This window comes from Denticeps clupeoides, chromosome 8 (genome assembly GCF_900700375.1).
Source record: "Denticeps clupeoides chromosome 8, fDenClu1.1, whole genome shotgun sequence".
NCBI classification, from domain to species: Eukaryota; Metazoa; Chordata; class Actinopteri; order Clupeiformes; family Denticipitidae; genus Denticeps; species Denticeps clupeoides.
In genome coordinates this window covers 6,615,066-6,637,803 of record NC_041714.1, presented here as the reverse complement: position 1 = coordinate 6,637,803, position 22,738 = coordinate 6,615,066, and the positions used below count along the sequence as shown (strand labels likewise).

At 43.5% G+C, this 22,738-nt stretch overlaps 2 protein-coding genes across 7 annotated transcripts in view; one reads left to right on the top strand and one right to left on the bottom strand.

Moving 5' to 3' along the window:
- The window catches only part of tjap1 (tight junction associated protein 1 (peripheral)), a 53,406-nt gene extending 45,477 nt beyond the window's left edge, over nt 1-7,929 (top strand). For 3 of the 4 annotated variants that reach the window (XM_028988806.1, XM_028988808.1, XM_028988805.1), the window contains 4 exons: nt 168-197; nt 1,919-2,026; nt 2,299-2,382; nt 5,942-7,929. In XM_028988806.1, coding sequence (XP_028844639.1) covers nt 168-197; nt 1,919-2,026; nt 2,299-2,382; nt 5,942-7,405 — 1,686 coding nt within the window. In that variant the 3' untranslated portion in view covers nt 7,406-7,929. The remainder of the gene's footprint in view (nt 1-167; nt 198-1,918; nt 2,027-2,298; nt 2,383-5,941) is intronic. The other variant, XM_028988807.1, reaches the window with a different exon arrangement.
- On the bottom strand, nt 3,288-20,758 carry lrrc73 (leucine rich repeat containing 73). Of its 3 annotated transcripts, XM_028988823.1 has the most exons (7): nt 20,591-20,758; nt 19,538-19,788; nt 19,035-19,195; nt 18,689-18,811; nt 16,430-16,530; nt 14,477-14,672; nt 13,556-13,941 (listed from the first exon to the last, which is right to left on the bottom strand). In XM_028988823.1, the coding sequence occupies exons 3-7, from the start codon at nt 19,096-19,098 to the stop codon at nt 13,871-13,873; spliced, it is 555 nt and encodes a 184-aa protein (XP_028844656.1). In that variant the 5' UTR covers nt 19,099-19,195; nt 19,538-19,788; nt 20,591-20,758; the 3' UTR covers nt 13,556-13,870. The 3 variants fall into 3 exon arrangements, with proteins under 3 accessions (XP_028844655.1, XP_028844656.1, XP_028844654.1); XM_028988822.1 differs by lacking the exon at nt 13,556-13,941 and adding an exon at nt 3,288-3,668 and having other exon boundaries at nt 19,538-20,758; XM_028988821.1 differs by having other exon boundaries at nt 19,538-20,758.
- Nucleotides 20,759-22,738: the final 1,980 nt, after the last annotated feature.

Below are 22,738 nucleotides of genomic sequence, written 5' to 3'. Positions count from 1 at the left end.
GGAATCGCCAAGCCTTTTATTGTTTTTGATTGGTTCATTCATTATTCAACCTGCCATTGTTGTGCTCATCACTGTGTTGAAATGAACATCATTCTTTCACTTTCTCCTGTTTCTCCCCCTTCTGTCTGTATTCCATGCTGCCTCATGACTTCCATCTCCACCATCAGGCTGCCATCAGTCAAACATGGGTCTACGCAGTTGCGTTCACATTCTATTCACTATGTATTTAGCATTCCCTCTGTTTTTCCAGTCCTGCTGTTCTTGCTGCCGTCTGCTCTCCCGCGCTTGCTGTAGGGGTGGATTCCGTAGGTCTGGTGTGGGCGATTGGGAAGTTTAGAGCTGCATGCAGGAAGAGGGCCGCTGTGTAGCAGGATGCAGTGAATTCACAGTCTCATTGGTTCTAACATCTATTTCACAATTCAAATAAATGCATTGATGTTTTGCGTTGAATTGCCACACAGTGCAAAAAGAAGTCTTCTAAATGGAATATTTCTTTGCCTCTTCCTCAGACCTGAATGCAGAGTAGAACAATTAGAAGCTCTTATTTCACTGTGTTATTTTTCATTTTTAGTTTGTTTACCATTCCAACTTATTCTCTCCAACTGAAGGGCTTCTATAAGCAATATTGTTTCATAATTGGCATGGCAACTCAAATTTTTTCTCTTTTGCTTGTTTATTTTCTACTCCACCCGTCACTGTATCTCTTCAGGCTTATGCCGAGGCCATTACCAATACCCAAGAGTACCTTTTTCTCAATCTGACAACATATGTCCCCTGACATCTTCTGTCGTAAAATTTTAACTGGAGCAATCTTCATTATGGTGATAATTTCTGGTAATAAAACGCAGTCTTAAGCGACCGCGGTAATAGCTGATACTTCTGTTTATTTAGAGAGACCCCCATACTTGCAGTTTTGAGAGAGCTGCTCCATTTCCATTTGTATGTGTGCGGGGTGTAAATAATGCTTAAATATTCACCACAGATCTGCTCCCTCTAGTCCATCCAGCATCGGAATCCTCCCGGCTATTATAATTGGGATCGAAGCCTTCAAGCACATGAGCTTGGCTTTTGCATATTTGCACAAAGAAAACACCAAATTTCATTTTCCCTCATGTACCGTGGTCTAGCTGATCCAAGTATTAGACCAGAACCCCTTTTTGGGTTTATTCTGGAGTCCTGGCTTTTGATTGGAGTTATTCTATCACTTTAGATTTTACTCTTACATGGTCATTCTCGACAGCTCCTGACTGTATTTAAAACTGAAAATGTTGGTTTGGAACTCCTCGTCATGGACAGAAAATGTGTGAATTTTAATAGCTGTGCATTAATGAAGGCCGTCTCCACAGCAGACCTGCATGCTGTGTGGGTTACTGCAGAATCGGAGTAATTGTGTTCTGAAGCTCATTGCTTTACAGCACAGCCAGATGAAACAGGAGTGTAGCTACGTTCCTCCTCTGACCAACATTCATTATGGGGATGGAGTCAAACTGGGGAAAGAATGGAGAGACTTGATGAAGGGATTCTAGCAGAGCGCTCTGTGGCTTCATAATATGAAATCGATCTGTGGCTGTGTAGGACAGTTGGTGCTCTTCCTCCGCGGCTTTTAACCCCTCCTTCAAAATGCCTGCACTCTCCTCAGCTTCTCAATGGTTTTCTTTTTCTGTTCCTTGCTTCTGCCCTTTTCACTTTTCTTGTCTTTGCTAGCTCAGCAGACTTAGAAGCGTTTTGTAGATGGCTGGGCCTCATTGCTGTTCAATTGGGCAAATTACTTAGTGTGTGATTTAGTTTAAAATGTCGGCCCACTCCACCATTAGCACCCAGTTCCATTTATTCCCTCAAGCCAGCGTTCTATACTCTGCAGTGCTACTGACTGACTACTGACTGAATGTTTCACGTCACACCCACTTTACTCCCACAGCTGCGCAAGGTGGAGAGGGACAAGAAGACCATGGACCAGGAGATCGTGGAGCTGACCAACAAACTGCTGGATTCAAAGAACACGATAAACAAACTGGAGGAACTAAACGTATGTCGTCTGTGGTTTAAAGAGACAAGACATTAGGCTGCGTCCTCACAAGAAAGAAATAAAGTGCATGTGTTCTCCTCACAGCTACTGCACCTTAGAGGACTCGGGCAGAGGGGAGAAGTAGTCTTTTAGACCATCAGCTTGGGGGACCTTTATTCTTAAAAACCTAAAAAACTTGTGACAGTCGTCTCCTGAAAGGTTTTTGTGTCTTTGAGCATTTCGAGGAATTGCTTTTTCTTTTTTTTTTCCCTCCCCCCGTCCGTCTGTTGCAGGAACGCTACCGGCAGGACTGCAATTTGGCTGTGCAGCTGTTGAAGTGCAACAAGTCCCACTTCCGAAACCACAAGTTTGCGGATGTAAGTATATAGCGCCTGTGCTGCCATGCATCCCTCCTCCTCCTGCTTACAGGCCCAGTCACTGGCAGCCTTTCATGCGACGGAGCTGCCCACACTCTGAATGTCTTTTGCCCTCTGCAGTGACGCGTGTGGACAAGGGGAGAGAGGCAGGGAGTGAAAATGATGGGACCAGCAACTTATTTACAGGATCGTCAGAGTGCCTCACCGAGAGAGGTCTAGATAAAAAAAAAAAAAGAGAAAGATTAAGAGAATAGAGAGCGGGAGAGGACAAAAAAAAAAAGCCAAGAATGCGCTGGGCGCTTTAATGCGGTGTTCAAGGCTGAGCCGTGGGTGTGCGTATGCACGCGTGGGAGCACATTTGTAGTTTTTTTTTTTTTTTTAAATGCAGCCGTCCAGATTTACAGTCGAGTATTCCAGAAAGACTCTGACAGCCATTCCCTCAGGGGAAAAAGGAGCCATTACTGATAATGTTCCAGAGGCCAGACGGTTCTGACTTTTTTTTTTTTTTTTCTTTTCCCAACCTCCCCTGTGGGAGACGTTCTCTGAAATGTGAGGGACAATTTGTCTCACTGCCTGATCAACAGTAATCCCTGTCCAGCACTGGGAAAGCTAAAGAATCCACACATCACCTCGCTGCCTGCTCTAGCGCTGCTGGTATCATTAAATGACATTGACATGAGAAATGTCTCGTTTGTGTAATTTGGTTGCTTGTGCTTTTGCTTTCTTAAATAATAGTTCTGTATAGGCCTGGACATAAAATAATTGTGAAAAAAATATATTTGTTTTGTCTTGCGTTGGTAGTTCAGTAAAAATTCATATTTTCTAATTAGTATTGATACAGAGACTTTAGATTTTCCAATACAGAGCTTACAGCATCAGTGTTCATGAAATATACTGCTGCAGAGTAAATGGCAAACTGTAAAACACAGATTTATTGCTTTCATCATGTCCAACATCAGTCCTGGAGGGCTCTAAAACTCCCCTTATTCAACTTGTCTGATAATTGCCATCCATCCAGTTTCAGAAGCGGAGTAGAGTGTAGTGGATAAGGGAAAGGAGGAGGAGGAGACTCTACCGTAGTGATTTCTGTTCAGCTTTGTTCTCATGAATAGGCATCTTATTGATTATCTATATAATGAATCATCACTTAGGTCTCTGAATGTGTAGGGTCTGTAGTTCTTGATCTTGGAAATCCAGCCTGCCCTGATCCTTGGTGTGGAGGATGCCTTGTGATGACTAGGCCACACATCACTTGTGTATGCAGCATTGCCTCTGTGCTTGTGGGGCTGGATAAAAATGCATAAAAGAAATTGTTACCTTTAACTCATTTAAATGTCAATACATTTTCTGCAAAAGACTGGTAGAAAAAAAGAATATAATTTCCTCCCACTATTCTTTTCATCCCTATTAATTCAGCACAGAACCCATATAATCTTATTTCCATTGAATAGACTATATAACAGTGATCTTGAAGAAAGGCCTGTTCAGCTAGTATAATGGAAAAAAACACACCTCTCATATGATTCAAACAAAGAACATTTCCAACAGTGAACTAATAATAGATGCCCTCATTAAACTGTTTGCAACAATCAAGCAGACATAGACAGGTAAAGACATTTTTTCCTGAACCAGCAGCTCCAGCATTACAAGAGCACAGAGGGTGATGCTAATTGAGATCCATAGGTAGACAAACACGGTTCCACAATAGATTGGGAAGAGGAGGTCATGGCGTTGCCTGGGTGCACAAACACATCCTTCTTTTAGGGACAGCCTTAGTAAACAGCCCTTTTAACATTTCAGACCATTTAAATGCTCTCTGTGTAGGGAATTACATTCTGTTATTACTTTTCCTGGCTGGAGTGCCCAAATATCAGAGATTGAAGTTGGGTGAAGAAACAGAATAGAATAGTAGTGCTTTCTTGGAACTTCTCATCTAGATGATTTGTGCCCTCAAGTGCTGTAGGAAATGTCTGGACCACTTTATATCAGTCAAATCGAAGAGGGTCCTTTTTCTGGGTTGCCGCGTTTCCGTCAGTCCCTGAGGAAATTCCACCATGCAGGTTTCTAAATTTGTTTGCCATGTTTGGAAGCATAATACTCAGTCCTCTGCAAGTCATTTTAGTTATTAAAGCAAATTAATTATTTTTTTTGTAGTGACACCAATAACTGTAAATAACGATAAACAGCGGGAAAATGTGACCCAGCCACCTTTTTCCATTGTTCAGTGTTACTCTCTGGGTTCTCTTGTCCCTTTAGCTGAACAGCATGATTGCTCTGGCCAGTCTGATTTGCAGCCGTATACACAATAAGCGGTACTGCACCTCCTGACATTGCGGTCATGGACAGTGGCACTTTTACCAAGAGCTTCCCCATTACTCCACGTTCGTGCAGTGACACTTCATTTGCTGCATTATATTTCCCAGTTCTTGCCCGGCACCGTAATGAGAAATTCTGCCCACTTCACTGGGTATGTTGTGGCAGATTGGTTTTCTCTTTGCCTTTGGGAGAAATGGACCTGGGGTGTCCGTGTGTTAGTGTGTCAGAACTGACGTGTTGCTGTCTAACCCAAAAGCTGCAGTTTGAGCCGCTGGTTTGAATCAGCTGCCACATTGATCTGACCTCAGCTTCAGGAAGTGAAGAGGTTAGTGGGTGGTAGGTGCTCCACAGGATCGTTGTGGAATCTGCCAGCCAGGGGCTTGTGAATCACTAACATCCCTGCCCATTTTCCACCAATCGATAGCTGGGCCCTGCCTCTCAACCAGCCACTCGAAGCATCACTGTGACAAAGGCCCTAGATGCCTGTCTTTGCTCTCTCTCTCTCTTTCTCTCTTTTCTTTTTCACCTCTCTTCAACTAGAAATCTCATTTGAGGTGAGCCGTTTCTTTTCTTTCCTGTACCATTCAGATGAATGGGCCAGAAAGACATCTGGTGTCCTGAGAGAAGGGTGACCGCATGGGGACATTACTTTCCATCCGGCCTCTGATCAGTACTGAGATTGCCATTGTAAGGGCTCGTCTACTCAGGGTTTCTGACTTCCCCTTCAATCATTTTCTCAGTGTCCATATATGGGGTATCTGGTTAAACCTGTGTGTGTGTGTGTGTGTGTGTGTGTGTGTGTGTGTGTGTGTGTGTGTGTGTGTGTGTGTGTGTGTGTGTGTGTGTGTGTGTGTGTGTGTGTGTGTGTGTGTGTGTGTGTGTGTGTGTGTGTGTGTGTGTGTGTGTGTGAGAGAGAGAGAGAGAGAAAGAATCTACTGATGCCCCAGAGACACACAGAATCCTGGACTGAAACTTGCATGCACATGCTGTTCCTGGGAAGCATACGTTACCATTTCCAATCTTTCCAGGGCTTTGATGTACTGATCTTTAATAAAACATACTCTTCCTTGTTTGTTGAACAGTTTGCATGAAACCATTTTCAGAAGAACAGCAAGTTGTCTGTCTTTAATGTGCATGGGAACAGCGTCAGGATGTTTCCATGATTTGAACTAGCTGCCAGTTAAGCTTGTGGAAAGCTGTCATGTTTTTTCCTGTGTCTTTCTCTCTTTCATCTGTGTTCCAGCTTCCCTATGAACTGCAGGACATGGTGAACAAGCACATGAAGAGTACTCTGCCCGACACTGGTCAGAGCGGGGCCGGGGCCCATGGACAGGATCCTGACACTCTGAGTCTCACCCCGGCCGATGTTGTTCCCACCTCCGTCATCGCCCGAGTCCTAGAGAAGCCCGAGCCGCTGGTCTTAAACTCTGCTCAGTCCTGCAGCAGCTCTGGACGGCCCGTGGCGGAGGATGTGTTCGTCCACGTGGACATGACCGGGCCCCAGGACGAGAGTGCGGGGCGGGAAAACGGAGGCCCGCGGCACACCCGCTCCCAGCAGGCAGCTGCTGGGCCGGAGCAGCATGTCAATGGGACGTGCCACGGCAAGGGCGGCGTGGATGAAGAGTCCGCAGCTTCTTTCGAAAAGCTGAACCCGTACCCCGCACCTCTTCCACCACACAATACCGCACTGTACCCCTGCCGCAAGGTGATCGAGTTCACCTCGGACGACCGGGTGAAGATCCCCAAAAACAGCCCGCTCCCTAACTGTACGTACGCCACGCGCCAAGCCATCTCCCTCAGCCTGGTGCAAAGCGAAGAGGAGGCCAGCGACCGGCAGCGAACGTCTCCCAGCAGCCCCGCGGTTTCCGACGGCGGCTGGCGATCGGCCGCCTCGTCCTCTTCCGGTGGCGGAGGCAGCAGCCACCAGTCCCGCCAACGCCAGGCGTCGACTCCGCCACAGACCGATGCCCCCTCGAGCCAGTCCAGTCCCTTCAGCAGTCCCCCTCAACCCCCTAGCGCCTTCGCCAGCTCAGACAGCTCCGAGGAGGACCTCCTGGCTAATTGGCAGCGGATGTTCGTGGAGAAGATGGCACCGTCTTCTGAGAGCACCCTGATCAACCGCACGTCTTTCACCAGTGAAACGGCACAGGACCTCCACAGGAGCCGGAACAAGGGACAAGGACCTGGCAGACCTGACAGGGAGACTCTGCGAGGAGCCTACTCAGATGGTGAGGAGGGATCTTCCACTCGGAGCTGGACGGCTAGCCGGGAATCCAGTCTCGATACAGACTCTGGAAGCTTGGCAGACCTCAGAGGGAAAAGAGGGCAGTATGGTGTGGATTTCTCACGGGAGGAGACCGAGCAACTTCTGATGTCACTGGATCCACTTGAGGGGGATGACAGTGCCAGCGGTGACACAGCGGTCACCTTGGAAACCAGCCCTGCGGCAGTCAAGATGCAGGAATTTGAGGAGGACACTGGCTCTGCTGGGAGCTCTGCAGAAGAGCGGGATATTCTTCCCCAGGACTTTCCTGTGATTGCTCCAAGAGCTCTCACAGGGCTGGAGGAACACTCGGAAAAGCCCAACTACCATCACCCCTCAAGCTCATCTAGGCCCCTGAAGAGCCCCAAGCGCATGGGAGTTCACCACCTCCATCGCAAGGACAGTCTCACAAGAGCACAAGAGCACGGCAACCTCCTGGACTGATGATGATGTGGCTCTCACATCTCTCCTCAATGGCCAGGATGCTGAATTCGCAGTAAAGAGTGTTTCTTGTTGATGTGTAACTTGCACTGTGGAGGCCATTTTTGTGTTTTCCTGTGAGACACTCAGTTTTTTTTTTTTTTTTGTGAGATTATGCCCCAGGATATAGCCATAGTGGAACCTTTCCTTCTATTGTCAGTAATCCAGCTAGGACGTGTGGCAGTATAGTGGACCTTGGCAGCAAGAGACTTCACCACGAGTGGTTATCTTATTCTGTGGCTTTTGTAGGAAGGGAAGATTGTAGACCCCGCGGTACTCCGTGGAACGTTCCAGATGAGCAGGACCAGGGGACTTGTGTCAGGGCTAACACACAGCATCTGGTCTGGCGTGGGGGCAACCCGAGGTGGGGTTTTTCTTTTTGGTCGTCTCTTGATTCCTCACAGTGCCTAATGCTCTCACAGTCTGAGGGTTTTTTCCACCTCACCCTTTTAAATTAAACAGGAAGTGGCGATCCTTTTGAGAACTAATTCTTGTGCTGTCATGCTGCAGAATTTTTTCCATCTTTCACATTAAAACTGAGGTAATGAATGATGTTCACAGTATATTTGTTTGCCTTGTTTTGGATTTTTGAAGGGTACACAGGTACACTGTACAAATGTGTGAAGGTTCATTTGGTTTGGAGAAGCAGATAGTCAATCTTTCATTTTACTTTTTCATCATCCAATTTGTTAATCAAAATGGGCCATTATGTTTTGGTATTTCAGCAAAAGGAAGCTCAAATCAAATATTCTGCGTGCTTTGGTCACCAGGGGATCATCCTCCTTCAGAAGCTGGCAGTTCGCTGCCTCCTTGGGCACCTTTACATACTAAATATTTTTAATGTCTCGCCAACACAGGATTATAATTATCAGCTCCCTTCCTTCTTCCTCCTTTCCTTCCATCTGAGTTAATTACCAGTGGCATATCATTTTAGCCATTCATATAACACTGTATGTATAGGTACTGTTATCTATTGTTATGCCACAGCTGATACATTAATGCAGATGAGAAGAGTTCATAATTGATAACTCAACTGCGGGAAAGAAAATCAACGAAAATGTCTCTCTGATAAATCTGAATAAATATCATAACTAATAATACTGAAATGTTTTTTTTAAAACAACAATCAAATAATGAATCTTCAGAATTTTCTGGACATTTTTTAAAGATGTAACAGATATTCTTCTGTAACATCCGAAGCATCTACAGAGACACAAACGGTAACTTCAGTGCCACTTTTGTGCAGCTGTTGAACAGTTTACGCCACTGTGTGTTAGCCAGCTGATGTTCGCTTCGGACCTACGACGTTAAAGCGGTCCTGTGGAAGTTGACGTAATACCTTTTTGTGCGTTCAATCACACATGTAATCACAACTAATGCAGCGATTTTTCTTCACTGCAGTTCACTTCTCTCACTCTCACTGTTGGTGGTGTATAGGGGACATGCAGAATGTTTAGTAACCGTTTGTCTCACCCCCTGCCCCCTTGGGTCCTCAATAGTTGTCCACTCCAACAAACAGTAGGAACATTAGTGTGTGCTCATTGTTTTCTGCTGTCTAAGTTAAGTTTTTTTTTTTTTTTTTTTAAATCCCTGTCTAATGCATACAAATGTCCCCAACTGCACCTGGCAGGCTGAAATGTATGGTGTTAGTAATGAGGCTACGTTCATTTTTTCAGTGGCCCTCCCCCATTAAGAATTTTCCTTCTAGATATTTTAATACGTTGTCATGCAGAATGTAGAGCTAACAAGTAGAATCCTCTGTTTCAGGCAATCCTGTTTAATGTGCAGTGTGAACAACACTATGTAAAATGCAGTCAAGAAACAATTCTTCGACCTGCCAATGCAAAAACATATCAGGAAAGCTGTGAACTTGGCCACTGGATGGCTAAAAGAAGCCATTTTCAGTCCAGCTGCGTTTCTGTCAAGTCTTGGACTTATTTGCCATTTATTTCTGCTCTTCTGCAGCAGACTGGGCCATTGAATAATTTAACCAGGTTTTCTCCTAGTCCATCTAATGGCCACAGATGGTGACAGAATGGTTTCCATCATGCATTGTCTGCAAATCGGCACATCTTTTGGTCCAAATTTCCTTTTGTGAACTCCCTGTGTGTAGTATTGATCTTTTTTCATTAGGACTAAATGTAGTCCTTATAGCTCATAATTAATAGATGTCTAACAAGCCCCCAAGTCTGAATAATTAATATTTTATTGCATTCTAAAATAAGACTAGACTGCCATGGTCTTGAAGATGGAAATTGCCGTTTTTAAATATTTCACGATCTTGTGGGCTGTGATGTAGACGAGGTTTCATGCAGTCAAGAGGGAGGAGAGGGCAAAAAAGGAAAATGGAGTAAAAGCAACCGGGATCTGCGGACTGTAATGTGCTGTGTATATAAATAGATCTTTACATCTGGTCTCCTGCAGGTTTAATGAATTCCTTTCATGAAGATAATTGAAGACATCAGTGAAGACATCACTTCTTCCCCCTTTTTACCCAATCCAAGGTCACCTATCGTAGGTTCTGCTCATAACTGTTGGTCTGTCGTACCAACAGATGCGTAAACACATTAGTGTTTCCCAGGCAGAATGATTTGTTAGAGTAATATATTACCTTTCATTTAATTGATAGAATTGATCGTTTGAAATTTAAGCTATTTGTTGGTTTATTTTCATTACTTTTAAAATCTTGTTTGTACCCAGTAATCATACGTGTCCGTGTACATAATTCCCTGCAATCATGCACTGTGAGACGGTTCCATCTCTATGTGTTAATGATGAGTAACTTTGTGACTAACTGTCTGAGTCCCGCTTACTTCATTTCAGGTTTTAATGTCTGCAGCACCCAGCCAATCTGTTCTGTGTGATTTGACAAAAAGGAGAAGAAAAGTCCTTTTTTTACCTTCTAGATTTTATTTCCCATAATTTTCTTTTCATTTCAAAATGGCATTGTTGTCTCACTTCTTTTCTGAATTAAAAACCGAATGTTGAGCATCTCTTGTTGACTGTAAATGAATGTTATGCAAGTTGGTTTTTCTGATCCGGCATTTGGAACAGAGTTCAGCGTGTTGGGTTTCTGTGTTTCTGTCATTGTATCACGCTGGTTCTTCTATGAACATTTTTACATCCCCCCTCCCACACGGTCATTCTTCCAACGTGGTGTCTGGTGATTCCGTTCAGGCTCGACTTTGCTGAAGCAAAGTTTTTTTTTTTTTTTTTCTTTCTCCCTTTAAAACAAAATACAGACTTAAAAAAAAATCTTTTAAAAAAAAAGGACTGTTATTCCTCGACTAATTTTATTTTCAGAATTTGTAAACTGATGTATATTTTAAAACAAATAAAGCTATTTTAAACTTTAAATGTTTCTTTTCTCTTGCTCCAGTGGAGGGAATTTCCGACTCGCTGCATGCAACCTGTCCCCTGCTGGTAGGATTATTGAAGATTATTCCATAGCTAACACTGAGTCTCTCAATATTTAAGGGAATGACTTGTATTCACAATGGCGAACATGGCGAGTGGAGTTGTAAAGCTAAAAGCATCAGGGAAGTCTAAAAGGCCAACAAATGACTTGCAGAAGCATGTTTTTGCCCTTGGCTGTGATCTGAAACCTTAATACAAATTTGAACAGGAAAAGGTTTTTTTTTTTTTTTTAACACTTCATTACATATACAGTGCAATACCATGCAGTTACCAAGAACCTTGCATGTATGATTCAAGTACATGCTATTACATCCAGGCAGTTTTAACCACTATAATTTATATTATACTAAAGTTTGTAAAATGGACACTATACTGTGTTTAAATTACAGCAACTCAATCAGGTATTTTCTGTGTATTCTAGTTTGTAATAAGGTGGGTCAAAAGATTTACAGTGGCTACAGAAAGTATTCAGACCCCCTTAGGTTTTTTTCACTTTGTTATATTGCAGGCATTTGCTAAAACCATTTAAGTTCATATTTCCTCATTAATGTACACACAGCACCCCATATTGACAAACACGGAATTGTTGAGGTTTTTGCAGATTTATTATTACGAAAACTGAAATATCTCATGGTCGTAAGTATTCAGACTCCTTTGCTCAGTACTTAGTAGAAGCTCCCTTTTGATCTAATACAACCATGGGTCTTTAAGAGAAAGTTTCACAGATCCCCTCCAGTTCTGGCAGGTTGGATGGTGAACGTTGCTGGGCAGCCATTTTAGGTCTCTCCATATTTCATTTTTCTGTTAATAAATCTGCAGAAATGTCAACAATTCCGTGTTTTTCTGTCAATATGGGGTGCTGTGTGGACATTATTGAGGGGGAAAATTAACTTATATTGCAACCATTTGCTAGTCATTTAACAAACAGTGAAAAATTTGAGGGGATCTGAATACTTTCTGTACCCAACGTACATTAATACTCTGAACCAGTGGTTCCCAACCTGGGGGCCTTAGAGATCACAGGGGGTCTGCATATTTTCATCTGCCCTGAGGTTACCAGAATTATACCTGTAAACATTAACCTAGTGGGATTTTAGAAATGTAATCAAAATTCAGAATAATCCTGTATGCTTTATCCATTCTATATAGAATATATGAGAATAAGAACAACAACCTACAATTGAACATTATTTTTTAACTGGAACTGACTCAAAACTCTGTACTCTCTCTGGCAACGGTGGGGTGGACTGTTATATAGTCGGTAACTTCACAGTTCACCAGCCACTTAGATACACCAAGCCAGGAAGAAAGAGCGCTTCCATTCATGTCTGGTTTCTGTTCGCAGCTGGAATAGAGAGAGAAGCTCAGCAGGTGGAACGTTGGACACTCAACCTTCTGTTAATCCAATTTTTTACCCCCGCAATCCACCCTCTTTGTTCAAACATCCCCGTCTTCAAAGTCCCATTCAATGATGGCGGTGCGCTCTAAACCCACTCCGCAAAAATGGAAAATAAAATGTTCAGAGGGAGGAAAACTCCCTTTTAAGTATGTCACCGTTGCGGTGTGGTAAAATCGGCTTAATGAAAGAAATGCACGAAACTGTAGAGATGCAAACAAAGGCGCTTAATCGGATCTTTCTTGTCCTTTGTGGAATAAGCACCTTAATCAACAAGGCCCAGTGCACATGGGAGTAGAAGAAAAGGCAGCACAGGGACACAATGCAGCAGCAGCTGCAGGCCTTTATCATGCATGCACACTTCTACTGAAGCAGAAATCGAATCCTGTAAAGAAAAAGAGGTATGCAGTCCGACCACGGTGCTTCTTCACAAACTTAGTACAATAAATGTTGTATGGAGGTTTCCAGCAGAAATGCACTCAGTTCGAAACCCAGATATGCCTTCTATGGCTGTGGGCCATAATGTGTTCATTTCATAATGTGAATAAGTGCAGTAATGGAAAGATGCTGCTTTTATGGATTAATTTATGCTACAATCCATCCGTGTGTTTCTGCTCCTGCTCTCATTGCCAGCAACATAACTAACAGACCCTGGACAGGTCCATCATCATAAAAACATGCACGATATTAACCTGACCCTTGTGTACATATTTATTCTTTACAGGGGTAGCGCCCCTGCTGGCGGTCTCTTCCACTTTAGCACCGCCCATCATCCTGTTTCAATCAAAACTGTAGCTGCATATCCATTAGCCCTCAAGCAAATGGGAAATATGCCCAATGAAAATGTCAGTTTTTATATTTATACATCATATATTGATATATACATTTTCCCACATAACATTCCTGACTGGAAACAATAATTTACAATAAATTGAAAGTGAAGTGATTGTGAAACACAGCACACGGTGACACAACAAAACGTGTCCTCTGCTTTTAACCATCACCCTGAGTGAGCAGTGGGCAGCCATGACAGGCGTCCGGGGAGCAGTGTGTGGGGATGGTGCTTTGCTCAGTGGCACCTCAGTGGCACCTTGACAGATTGGCAACCTTCTGATTACGGGACCGTTTCTTTAACCGCTAGCACACCACTGCCCCGTTGCAATTTTTTGCTTTCACCCAGAAAGGGTGCATTACATCCTAAGAAGGCGTGGTTACCCTAGGAATTAAAGTGATTGACATTATAGTTTATGGCAAATTATAATTTTGCAAGATTACTTCATTTGTATGGACAAAAAATTGACTTTTTTAAAAAAGTTGTAAACAGTTTTATTGACAGCTCAGACCACCACAACAACCCTAACAAGCCTATCGTAGCGTACTCTTACTAATTACATTTAAATAAGTACATATAAAGATCTTTGAAATAAATAATTCAATCACTAACGTCATACGTGTGTAATAAGTCACTTGGTGTTCAAGGTTATTGTGCCAGCGTCAGGAAAGTCCTCTGCTAAGTGCTACAGGTCATGCAGAGAGTTGCCGACTAACTGGTGGGCTTTGCTCTGGCCGTGGTTGTGCAGTGCAAATGACAAAAAAAACAGTAGATGTGTCCCTTGTCACAACTCAGTCTCAGCCAATAGGCTGTCACCCAGTCCTGATGTCACCAGAACCACCTGGGTGTTGGAGTCTGGAAGGGTCAAAGACAGTGGATGAGTATTTTTTGTGCCATTCTTCAAGCACACAGTATAGTGGAGTTGTTATTCTTAGCAGCTGCTTTTTTATATATATATATATATATCTTGGGAAGACGTGAAAACGGTTTGGTTCTGTATATGTTACCTATTAAATAAATAGAATGAGTGAAAACTGCATGGAAATTGGATTCTTAAATGCGCTCTTGATTATTCTCTACAATATACAATATTTTCTTGATTTCTATGCAATTGCTAAGACAACGACTCAACTTTACCATAGAAGACAATTCCACAGCCTCTAGGTCTACAGCTCTTAGCTAAAAACCAAGCCATTAGAGTTAAAGAGGTGATATTCGGCGAATTTCTCTGCAATGGCGGCAGCAGCATAAATAGGGTTTTACTGCAGTGGCATTCCAGAGGCTGTCACACCAGCAGAGGGAATGTTTCAGAGCAAGAGAGAGAGAAAACCCCCACAGCCCTCGAAGCAGAACACAGGGCAAGTGATTGGTTGGCCGCTCTAGCCCTTACTGCTGTGGGGAACCCAGGCAATCTTCTCCCTGGACGACTGGGCGTTGCCGTGGGCCTCGCCGTCTTTGTCGTCCTCCTCCTCTCCCTCGGACAGCAGGTCTGATATCTGCTGCTGCAGCTCAGGGCTGATGGCGTTCTCCGCCAGAACCAGTACGCGCAGGCAGGTGGGGTAGTTCTCCACCATGTCCAGGAAGATCTGGCACACAGAGAGGTAGAAGAGGCGGTACTAGCATGAAATGGACCCAAAGAGGCCCAGGGATGTTCAGGGTAGCAGTGAGGTCAAGAAGTTCAACCCTTCAAGTGATATACAGTACAGGCTTGGACACACCTTCTCATTCAATGTGTTTTCTTTATTTTCATGACCATTTACATTGGTAGATTCTCACTGAAGGCATGAGTGAACATCAAGTCCAAACTTTTGGCCTGTTCTGTATGTTGAGGGGAAAAAGTGTTTATGTGACTCTCTCTGAAATTTCAATTTTGGTATTGGCACACTGGAAAGGCATGAAAGGGAAGAACAACTATGGGCACAATGCACTGCCCTCTCCTCTACAGCAGCTCACAATGACCGAGCTCCAACAATGGAGTAACTCCATCTCACCCCCCACTCCACTGGCTCCCTGAAGAAATGACATTCGAGGGCAAACGTCCAGTCTATTGCTACTGCAGCCTTGTGACTAGTGTGAAAGTACTATTTCCTAAAACCGGTGACAAAACTCCTTTCACACGCAGATCAAGGAGTGGAGCACCGTGTCTGATGACACTGGTTTCCATTAAAATAGTTTGATTAAGAACAATATTTAAGAACAAATAATTACATATGTAGCTGACAAAGGGTTTCTCATTCTCTTCTGTGTAGAACTGCAGTTCTGTATCCTAGAACTGCAGTTAATTATATCGATTTTGAGTTAATTTCCTACAGATGAAAATACAACTTGAATAAAAATTAATTTAAAATGTATCAATACTGCGAAAGAGTGTTCAGTGTGAAAAAATATAGCTAATATGCTCCACCCTAATGAGCATTTCAGACCACATTCAAGGTTATGTTCAGCACCGCATAGGAAGAAAGGGAGGAGCTGCCCCCCACATCAAAGCTGTGGCCTCTGCGGCAGGCGTCTTTGACTTTGGTGCGTTTGCTCGGTCAGCCTTCATGGACTCGATGAGACGCATTCATTTGTTTGAACATGAAAAGGTTGCAGTGGCTGCTTTAAGAAAAGTGAACAGATTCTGTAATTAGACTGTCAGGAGGAGGCTGACCATGTGACCACTGAGCATCTTAATGGGTTCTGTGGACAACAGCAACACCCAGTGGACACAAGCAGACAATAGAAAATACTAGAAAATGGACATGCATGAATTCTTTGGGTCAGTTTCCTTGTCCTAGACTAAAAGCACTTTTGAATGAAAAACATCCATGAATGGGAAACTGACCCTTAATGTATATTTATAGTTTAATTAAAATGTTCGGTTTTAATTTTTTAATTATTAACATGTGACGCATTGTCACCTTCCAGACTCAGATCAGTTTCCGTTATGGACAGATATGGACTACAAAACACTGATCTACGTCACTTTGGACAATGTAATGAAACAAATGTAATAATCAATTTCATCTAGTGCCATAAAGTGGACAAAAATAAAGGGAAAATGACTAAATTACACAAAATATTTGCTATATATTTAGATTTAAGTAGTGTAAATATTTTGTATGTGTGTGTATTATTTATTTATTATAATTAGTGAACCTAATTTCATAATGTAATTGAATAACTTATTATATATGTGAAACATGAAATATGTTTTGTTTTATGTTGATTGTTGCCCCAATATCGAAAAGGATAATATGTTCCTATGAATAATCACAAAAGGATTCCAACTCTAAAAGTATTCTTATTTATTCAATACAAATCTAAATTGTTATACTTATTTATATATGTCTGAGCTGGTTACCTGTGCTGACTGGTTGGTCAACCCTGTTCCCTCCAAGTCCAGAACTTCCAGAGATCTGCTGGACGCCACCGCTACTGCCAACATGCCAGCGATCTGGTCCCCTGGAAGTAAAAGCAAACAAAATAAGAACAACTAATGACAGCATTTTCTCATGATGTCCCACATGTTTATATCCATATGTTATAAAGAATGTACCCAGATGACTGTATACAGTAGTAAAAGTTATAAATACTTACAGTACTGTGCACCAGTATGAACCAGTAAACACAAAACCACTGTTCAACTATGCTGCAAGCAATTTTGATAATTTAACAAATAAAAAAAACTGATCAAATATTGATTTACCTAAAGTATATATTGCAAAATTTCCTTGGCATTCTGTGTGTAGACAAAGAGACTCTGTTGTCCTATTGGTCTCTGAGCAGCAATAGAATATTGTTCTCCATCTGTAGAGTTGGGAGAGACCAACCCCCATCTATATTTTTTTTTTTTTTTTGCTTTTTGAACAATTTTACTATGGGTTAAAAACCTGCCTAAAACCTTTGCACAGTCCTATATATCCACACAACAGGTTGGCACTGCAGTTGTTATGTTCTTCTTTTCATCCTTGATAAAATGGATATGAAGGCATATTGCTGTCGCTGCTAGACCATCCTGCCATGTGCAGGTCTGGGCAGGATGGTTGTTCTGCGGTGGTGGAACACGCTGCCTACAAGCCTCAACACAAGCTGATTCCGCAGATAACACATTAAATGCACACTCTGCATCGAAATCCTTCAATTATTAAAAAGGGGAGCATAGACTTGTTCATTTACCTCAATATGCTTTCATGTTGCAATTAATTTTTAATGCGTTTAAAAATGCTGTGTGCTCTATTTACATTTTAGCAACAGTATTTAGACTGGTAAAATATTCACTGTAATATTTATATTGAATTATTAATATCATTATCGACTGACAATTCTAACCAGAAAACGTAGCAAAATGTCCAGCCTATGCATGAAAATGTTCTTGGATAAAACCAAGCAGTGTGTTGTGGAAGCTATAATATGGCCTAGATCAACGAACAAAGGGGACAGCGGTGGCCTAGCAGTTAAGGAAGCGGCTCCGTAATCAGAAGGTTGCCGGTTCGAATCCTAATCTGCCAAGGTGCCACTGAGCAAAGCACCGTCCCCACACACTGCTCCCGGGCGCCAGTCATGGCTGCTCACTGCTCACACAGGGTGATGGTTAAAAGCAGAGGACACATTTTCGTTGTGTCACCTTGTGCTGTGCTGCAGTGTTTCACAATGACAATCACTTCACTTTCACTTAACCAGTGAATTTTTGTACTCTTCATCATGCTACTTTGTCGATTCTCGTTTGGGGTCGCCACAGTGCATCAACCCGTCTGCTGATCGTCACAGCTGACCTGGCCTTCCTGACTCGACCCTCCCCATTTACCCGGCACCAAGCATCAGTTGTAATTACTGTAATTACTGTACAAATCAAACTGCATGTTACTCAGTGGTGTTGATAAAACGGCTTCTTGTAAATTGCTGGCAGCAATTTTTGTTAGTGGAGGCTGTGGTTTCATCCACCATCTACACCGTATCCAACTGAAGTTCACTCAGATGTACATGTACCCCTGAAACTTCAATGTACAAAGTAATATTGATGATATTACTAGGATTAAAATTCCAAAGAGAAAATGGGAAAATCACTGTGAGCCAGGAGGAAAAGATTTTCATGGTATGCCTTGTAAGGAACATTGAACTGATGCTGATAATTATCCATCATGTAAAGGGCCTGCCTTTCAAGGTGCTACAACAGATGCAGCACATATGGAATGTTTGCTAATGTCACATCGATAATGTCTTCAGGATTTACAGAAAGAAACAAACAAGAGGTGACTGCTTGATAGTTATCTGTATGTATGAGGGGAGGAACTAACTACCCATCCACTCATTTTGTTGGTGTGCAGAAGGTGAACTTTAATAATGTCTTTAAAAGCAAAGTTTAAAAAGGGAGGAGCCAAAGCTCTTTAACATTCTGATAGGTGAACTATCAACACTCCCCATTCACTGTCCTATATAGTGCTTACCTGTGTTATATAAATTACATAATGTACATTTATTCTTTGCATTGTCTGTTTATGGAATAAAATCTCTACTGTGCCTGTTATCACATTTGCACCACCTTAAGCCAACAAACGGGCCATTACTACTTGCTGTATCCAGAAGAACTACTAACTAACTTCTTCCAGGGACGGCTGCTCACCCAGTGGGTTGTAGTCCAGGTTCAACACCCTCAGCTGAGAGCTGTGTGCCACGGCAACCGCTAGCCGCGCCCACCCATTGGTACTGATGGCCGGGTTTGCACTGAGTGTCAGTTCCCTCAAACCTGTCGGAGCAGCAAATAAGACATGACAGCAGCACAGCACCACCATCGCAATTCAACTGCTGTGGCAGTTTTCAAAAGTGGCCCTCATCATTAGTTGGATTCTTCTACCCAGGTACTTTATTAAGAAAGACAGATGCTGTCAAGACGATTAAAGACCTCGCTTCTTGGTGAATGAGCTGATTCTTCAGTGCGGAGGGAGTGAGATGTTCTGTAGCCGATGTACCTGATTTGGCCCCATCAGGAGGCAGCATGCCACATATCAGCCGGACGGCCTCGTCCCCCAGCATGCAGTCACCCAGGTCCAGCGAGACCAATGATGGGTGTGTTGACAGCGCTGTGTTTAGGGCAACCAAACCCGCATCTAGGAGGGGGCTTCCATGGAGGCTTCAAAAGAGAAGAAATATGCACAGATGACATGGGATTTTTTTATGTTACTCAAAATAATCTCCCGGGATAGATCCAACTTGTCATTTTCCTTTAATTGGGCCATTCTGGCTCTGTGGCTGCCTTATAATTAGGAACGTGAGAACCACTGGTCTAGACAGGGAGGAAAATTTAGGCAGCAACCATCACGTTTAAAATTTAATTCAGAAGCCAATCAATCAGTGGCAACCGCTTACATCATCGTCAATGCCTTACCAAAATTGCGGCATTTTCAAATGCCTACAGGTTGCCAGATATGGGCCGAATCGCGTCCACTGAATGTCCACACGAGTCTTTACTTACAAGAGCGTCTGGATGGATCTGTTGGCTCTGAGCGCGTCTGCGAGCTGCTTGGTACGGCCGATGCTCGACACGACGCCCAGGTTGAGGTTGAGCTGCGCCAGGGAGTGCGACTCCGCCACGCCGCGACACACGCGGCCGAAGTCCCTGTCCGAGAGCTGGCAACCCCTCACGGAGAGCAGGCGCACGCTGTTCTCCTTCAGGCTGTCGCAGATATCCTTTATTTCGGCACCGGAAAGCGACTCCCCGGTGATCTGGATGGACCCGGGGAGCATATCGAACGGAGAAATAACCACGCCCACGTCACGCGGACTTCTCACTCATTTTCTATTATACATAACTTCTTCACGCAATCATCATTGTCTTTGGGTTCGAGGTTACGTTTCGGTGATCAATTTACTTATTGCACTTTAATTCCAGTTACGTCTACATACTGCTGGACTGCACTGCCTGCTAATAATCTTTCTCATAAGCGAATTTAAGGCTACACAGTGTTGCCAGGTTTGGGGGGAATTACTGATTAATTTATAAACCGAGCATATGAAATAAAAACCCGAACAAGTATAAGACGTGTACATCTAATCTGGTCCAATTTTAAACTAGTCAATCAAAATCGGTCGCCTGAAACCTAAAATAAACCAGAATATAGTGGGAAAACTACGAACCAGGCAACCCAGTAGAGAGGTCCCTGTAAATGTATTTAACACTAGACATGAAGTTCGATTCGTGGCTAACGTGCTTAAGTTGTGATATTCCGTTTAAAATTCCCTTTAGCCAACACTTACTCTGCCGTAGCAGATACTACAGGTATATACTACAGATCTGCCCACATCTCCGGCTAATAGTTACCCAGCTCAATAATGCATTAGCATAAGGCCAGACATAAGCTGCATTGCCTTAAAAGCGTTAGCTGGTGGACCTTTTCTTCCAATCCGATCTTCTCCTTGTAACCTAAACGGTGCGCAGCCTCATGACTTCCAAGCCTGTCTGGCTTCTGGGGCTAAAGTAATGTCCGCCGCTGCAGGTGCGCTGTGGTCGCAGGCTTCTCAATGTCACCTGGTCAGTGCGGCAGAAACCGGACGCCAGCCGGTGCTGATCAAGGCTCGCTGTCCTTGGCGAAAGGTGGAGGCTTCGAGACAGCGTCTCCACAACACGAGTCCGCGTTCCAGCTCCGCAGCGCGCCGCGGAGACGCGCCAGGCCGTCTGGCGAGCCAGCTGCTGTTGCCAGATCGCGACCGAAACCTGCGAACAGGTGCACGACTTTCCAAGATTCCTCATATAGCAGACACACAGGACAACAAACAAGCCCAAAAAGCAGAATTTATACAAGCTGGCGCAGAACATCGAAGGCCATAACAGCCTGCACTCATAATTCGCCTTGTGCAATGTGTCTGTGTAATTACAGTGTTAATAAACTGTTAACGGATAAACGATATCAACACATGTGTAATCTGTGTAACCTGTAATACATTGTTGTAACCTGTATTACTTATTATATATCATTAGAAAGCATTCTTTAGAGACCGTGTAAACCGTCTTTATTCATGGCAGCCATCTCTTGGGAAGTAATGAGAGAAGTTGTGGCTCCACATACCACCTGTACCTGCAACCTGTCTCCTGTTGCAGACTCATATTCTCCCATGACCTTCTTAAACAAGCAACGTATCAGAAGACTTGAACACTGTACGGTTGCGATGCACAGCACAGTAGTATTTTGTTATGTGAAAGGAATGGCCCTCAGCAGGCCCCACTGACCACTCCACATGTTTATTCTGTTCCAGTCACAAACAAAATCTCTAATAGACCTTGTGCACTACTGAACCAAACATGCAGATAGATTTAATTCAAGCATTCTGCTTGCCAAACTTGGGAACACTTAACACACACACCAGATTATGTTTTACACAGCCACAGATATATCCTCCATATCTCATTATTATAACAAGCTAAAACTCGATTAAGTAAACAGGACATTTTTGTGAAAGAAGCCTGATGAGTTGCCAGTGGACCCTGACACTGAATATATTGGTGCAGGCCTGGATGCTTCTGTATCACCAGCCACATGGCAGGAGCACGAAGAGTCTGTACTGCAATATATAAAATGAAATATGCAAAATGCCAATGTAAATGTAAAATTACCACTCAGTTTAACTTTCTACTCACACCTGTAATTTGGTGCATAAAATGGAAATTTCAATGGTGTCTGTTTAACCAAAATAATGCAGTTGAACTTCAAACCACTATGCCAGTACACATTGACCCTGTTAAACTAGAGAGTCATGACCTTCAAACATGCTATTTTGTTTCTAATTGGGCATTTTAAATATTGCATATGTAGTCCAACTTTAAATAGAGGTAATATTAGAGGTTGATGTTTTTGCAAGTCTGCCCTCCCCCCCTCACTGGACCCCTTCCAGTTTGCATATCGGCCCAACCGCTCAACCGATGATGCCATCTCAACTGCACTCCACTCAACACTCACACATCTGGACAAAAAAGACTCATATGTTCGAATGCTGTTCATAGACTTCAGTTCAGCATTTAACACAATAATCCCACAACAGCTCACACAAAAACTGATCCAGCTGGGGCTCAACACCTCACTGTGTAACTGGCTGTTGGACTTCCTCACAGGAAGACCACAAGCAGTACGGGTTGGCAGTAGCACATCCAGCACCATCGTCCTTAACACGGGGGCTCCTCAGGGATGTGTGCTGAGCCCCCTTCTCTTTACTCTGCTGACCCACGACTGCACTCCGTCACACTGCTCCAACCTCTTCATCAAGTTTGCGGATGACACGACTGTGGTGGGACTCATTAATAACAGGGATGAGTCTAACTACAGAAGCGAGGTGAGCCGCCTGGCCAAGTGGTGCGGAGACAACAATCTCTCCCTGAATGTGGAGAAGACGAAAGAGATTGTTGTTGACTTCAGGAGAGGAAACACTCAGCATGCTCCTCTGACCATCAACGGTGCATCTGTGGAGAGAGTGAGCAGCACCAAGTTCCTGGGTGTGCACATTACCGAGGATCTCTCCTGGACAAAAAACACCACTGCACTGGCCAAGAAAGCACAGCAGCGTCTTTACTTCCTCCGCAAACTAAGAAGAGCAAGAGCACCAGCCCCCATCATGCACACATTCTACCGAGGAACCATCGAGAGCATCCTGTCCAGCTGCATCACTGTGTGGTTTGGAGCCTGCA

Coding starts and splice junctions, on each gene's coding strand:
- lrrc73 (XM_028988821.1), bottom strand. CDS start 19,809: ATGCTCCCCGGGTCCATCCAGATCACCGGGGAGTCGCTTTCCGGTGCC. Junction 18,812..19,034: donor TCCTGATGGGGCCAAATCAG/GTACATCGGCTA, acceptor CTGCTCCGACAG/GTTTGAGGGAACTGACACTC. Junction 14,673..16,429: donor TGACCAACCAGTCAGCACAG/GTAACCAGCTCA, acceptor TCTGTGTGCCAG/ATCTTCCTGGACATGGTGGA.